The sequence below is a fragment of the Sprattus sprattus genome (genome assembly GCF_963457725.1).
Source record: "Sprattus sprattus genome assembly, chromosome: 17".
In the NCBI taxonomy this organism is placed as follows: domain Eukaryota; kingdom Metazoa; phylum Chordata; class Actinopteri; order Clupeiformes; family Clupeidae; genus Sprattus; species Sprattus sprattus.
Window position 1 is genome coordinate 9,643,730 of NC_137915.1, and position 4,755 is coordinate 9,648,484.

The 4,755-nt window shown below is 44.4% G+C and overlaps 1 protein-coding gene across 1 annotated transcript; it reads left to right on the forward strand.

The window, feature by feature from the left end:
- Window positions 1–1,829: 1,829 nt before the first annotated feature.
- On the forward strand, window positions 1,830–4,504 carry LOC308378269 (uncharacterized protein; the record flags this gene model as incomplete). The annotated part of the gene is made up of 2 exons (XM_080855131.1): window positions 1,830–3,733; window positions 4,498–4,504. The coding sequence occupies 2 exons, from the start codon at window positions 1,830–1,832 to the stop codon at window positions 4,502–4,504; spliced, it is 1,911 nt and encodes a 636-aa protein (XP_080711257.1).
- Window positions 4,505–4,755: the final 251 nt, after the last annotated feature.

Consider the following 4,755-nt stretch of genomic DNA (forward strand, 5'->3'; position numbering starts at 1 on the left):
TGCAGCAGCTAGTAATTGTGTTAGTCTATCACATACGTTTTCCGAACTCCAAATGTGGGCTTGCCAGGACTGCTGTGTGAAATGGTGCTTGCACACACACACACACACACACACATATAGCGTCACGACGGCGATAAGGATTATAGATGGTGTTATTATGCCAGAGTCAGCACTGTCTCTGTTAGTTCCCCCCTGGTGTGAAAAGCGGCCCGAGGATCAGAGTGAACATCTCTGGCTCTTGGCAGGAGCATTGGGATGAGCTCACAGCCAGCCAGTGGGCTCGGCTTCCCAGCAGACAACATGACCTCTGTCAGCCTCGCTCAAATCAGCCGCGGCGGCTAAGAGCAAATAACAGTGATCACAAAAAAAAACAAATTGTGCACATGCACAACAAGGTAATTGGTCATTGTTAATAGTGGTGGGAAAATTATGTTTTTCTCCCCCTACTCGCTGTTTTTGCCAAACACTCTAATTACAACAAAAGTCAAACATAGACATCGGTGTGATTTAAACAAAAAAAGAAAACGTGCCCAGGTAGCCTACTCTGTGTTTTTCTCTCTGTTTCCAGACCTGTGTGGGTGGTATAGTGGGTGGGATTTAAAATGCCCCAGGTGGCTGTGCTTGCTGAGCTGTCCTCCCCCCCATCTCCCATCTCCCCTCTCCCGGGGCTTAAGTAGATCCAGGGACTGACTATCTGCGGGGACGTGGCTGTGCTGTGTCGCCTGTGTGTGGGCGAGAGCGCTGGTCCTGCAGTCTTACATAATGGGTCCTTTTAATTCAATCTCAGCTGCATTTGCTGCCTCTCTATGCATAACCCACTTTGTGAAATGATTCACTGCAATAGTAAACAAAACAACTTTTCTGTTCCCTCCACCAATTACAGCTCCTCTCTCCCTCGAACCCTTAGTTTTTGATGTGTGTGAGTGTCTGACTGAAGGCTTTTCCTGTTATCTGCCTTAATAGACCAAAGAGTTGTACAGAGTTTTATCTGCCAGCTCAGAAGAGTGTACAAGGTAAGGATTTGTGTGCAATGGAATGGAAAGGTGACTGATCAACAATAGTTTTTGTCTCTGCTTCTCTCTTTCTAATCGCATGCTTAATGATATGGATTAACAAACTGGTAATTCTATATGGCACTTTCAAGAATGTATTGAATCCTTTCATTAATACTTAATTCAAAATCTTGAGTGTCTCAAGCACAAATACTGATTGCCTCACAAAAATGACAACAGTCAACATTGAAGAGTATTAAGTGTGCAATACTCTTTCATTAAAATGTCTATTGACTGTTCAAATAACTAACGTGTTTGCCTTGTAAAATCAATCTTGTTTGCAGATTTGCTGCATGCTGTGAAATTAATATCTTACTGGACTGTGCCTTCGTGCAGCAGTATCTTGCAGGTCATGAGGGAAATAAGAATGTTATGAACAGAGAAACAGTGTGCAGGAAAAGGAGCAGAATAATCAATATAGTGGGAACTGAGACAAAAGCCAACTGTTTCCCTCTTACACAGATAAGAAACATAACAAATCTGAACCAAACTGAGCAAGGTATTAAGACAAGAAAGGCAAGGTTGAGAGAACGAAGGATCCAAAGACATAAAGAAAGATAGATAGAATACTAATGAACAACCAAGATAAGAATATGGATAAGAATAGGCTATGTATAAGTATGTTTGCCTTTTCCTCTGTCTGATCTGACAACAATTCTCCCACTTTTGCAGGGAGCTACGACTGAGGTGAGAGACGTGGATGGAAAAGAACTGAGTGAAGGTAGCAGTCCCTCTCAGAATCAGAATCAAGCCGAGTCCCTCTCCAAGGCCGTAACCATGGAGACCAGTGAACAATTAGAAACAGGATATACAGCCGACTATGAACAGGAAACTCAGAAGACCGAGTCACCTGGAGATGAGAGCTCAAACAACAGGGATGAACAAGACTTCTATGATGAATTCTTGGAGTCCATGGGAAGTAAGGTGGTGGTGGATATTTTGTCAGACTTGCCTCCTAGTGTGACTGACACATCAGAATTGGGCGACATCCCTTGCCCAAAGGAGGCTTTGATCTTAGAGGCTACACCTGACGAGCTAAATCGCAACGAGTCCATCACCTCCTCTCTGTCTGACACCCCCTCGAGCGTAGAGAGTGTGTGTGAGAATGAGTCAGCCTCAGGAAGACAGGAACCACTAGTGGAAGACCAGTCAGAAGATGCCTTGCCAGATGCTTTGGACACCGAGGAACCTGAAGACACTGAAGATCCCATGGAGGCCTTAAACCCCATGCCAACAGATGATGCTGTAGACAATCTTGCCTGTGACGAAGTGGAGGAGTCAATCCTCGAACAGTACATCCGAGAAGAGGCCTTGTCAGAGGTGTCTACAGAGTCCTGCCATGACCCAGAGGAATTAGACGAGTGTCTGCGTGTGGAGATAGAAGTTGGATCTTCTGATAGTGAGGGCGATGACAAATGGAGGACCATTTTCTCTTCCTCCATCAACAAAGAGGATGATGACTCGTATTTGGACAATCTGCAATTGAGTGCACAGGAGCTCTTCGTCCAAAAGACTTCAATTGACAATGAGGAAGAAGACCCAAAAGATGATAACCAGGAAAGTGAAAATTCAGAGATCCCACCCAAGGATGAGATACTAGAGCAGCCTGAGACTGTCTCCGATTCCGAGAAGAGGGAGATGACCTATACAACTCCAACGCTGTTCCATGGACTGTCAAAGATCTCTGAAGATGATGAAGAAAATGGAAAGGGTGCCAACAGCAAACACGCCTCCTTACATCCGGATGGTAACAAGAAGGTGCCAAAAGACTACTGTGTGATCCAGGAAATGAAGAGTGAGAATGTTAGCACAGAGCACGTGGACTTCCGGGGAGCCCGCAAACAATGGCTGGAAATGGAGGAACAGACTAAGATGATCAAGACCACAGTCCAGTCACCCACCACCCCCAAATGCCAAGGTAGCCACAGTTTCATGTACACACCAGTTCGAAACATCGACAAGCCCAGGAGGGATCCTGATTTTGAGAATCTGGTTCTTGGTGGAGACTATCCACACACTCAGTTCAGCCCCTGTTCTGAAGACTCTGGCCTAGACGACTTGAGCTACAGATCCCCATATGATGACCCAGAGACCCCTGTTGAGAGAGAGATCCGCCTCACCATGGAAAGAGAGGAGAACTTCAGACGTGAGAGAGCCTTGACCTCATCCAAGTCATGCGATTTTGTGCAAGTAAACGCCAGGCCAGTCGTCATTCACCCCACTAAACTCTGCCAGGAGGTGGACGAAAAGAGGAAGATGTTCGAGCATCAGGACGATGGCTGCAACATTCCGAGGTCACTTAGCAACCCAACGCCATCGTTTATAATCACTTCATCGCCAGTCAAGGGTGCACAGAATCGCGGGATCGCTGCTAACAATGTCATCATCCTGGAGCCCGACCAAAGCCCAAGGCGTTTTGGGAAGGAATTGGGGGCCGCCCATCCAGGCAACTGGAATTCCAACGGGTCCTCAAATGTGATTATCTTGGAGACGTCCAACCTGATCATCCGCAGCGCATCCGAGTTCTGCCTCAACACAGCTACCGAGGATAAGCAGGAGAGCACCTTCCTTAACAACCCCTTCTTCAAGCTGCGCTCCAGAAGCACACAGTCCCTCGTCGATGAGGAGATCAAGATGGTCAGGCAGCGTGAGGATGAACTGAAGAGACAGCGGGCAAACATGTACACAAAGGAAAAATTCAACACAATTATGGTCTCCCCACATCTCCTAAATAGTGCATCATTTGAAAAGTCAGGTATGTTCATGTAATAGTTTAAACTCTTATTTAGAATTCGGTTACATCCTTCCCGTAGAAACAGATGACTGTTTTAGGACTATGCAAAATTCAATATTTATTGTCTATTTATATATAAATATGTGGTTTATTTCAGACGACATGCCTATAAAATGCAAGTCCTCCCCATCTTCTCCAATGAAGACAGCATACAAGATGGATCGCTCAATAGTATCCTGTGACAACAGGGTAAGCTTTTAGTCCTGTGAGGGCCTTTCAGTCACCAATACATTATAAAGCCGAATGCTAATAATAACACATTATAAGCTATTTACATACATTACATCTATCCACTGACCAAATTTCGTCACAAATAACGATTGTCAGATTGATCTGATTGATCTGATTGTGTACTTTTTGTACTTAATTTTTAAATTTGCTCCCTAGTTTCCAGAGATTTACTTGGGTGGTCGCCGTAAAAGTGCCATGGCTGTTCGCTGGGAAGCCGGAGAGTTTGCAAGCAACCAATAAAAGCCAAACACCTGATCAACAGAATGGATATCGACTGACAACCCCCTGGTCTGGCTTACGTAACAGACTTTTTTGCAGTGCGTCATGAGATGAATAACCACATTTGTTTTCTGTGACATAACACTGTCTGCTGTCAGCTGCTTATGTGAATTTCTTCGATTCTCTGTCTGTGTCCATCAGGGGCTAAGAGGGAAAAAAATATTGTGTATGTATGTACGCCAAGATGCCTGAATGTAATTTGAATGTATTGTTTTAGTCAACAACTGCTTATACACTTTTTTCAAGCCCAGAAAAGCAGAATGCTTATTTTTATTGTACTGTCTTGGTAGAAAGAGTTATATGTACTGTATTTTCCTAATGTATTTTCATCAGAGACCAGATTTGTAATTTTCCAGGCACAAAGATAAGAAGCCAATGCAGTATTATTATCAATATAAT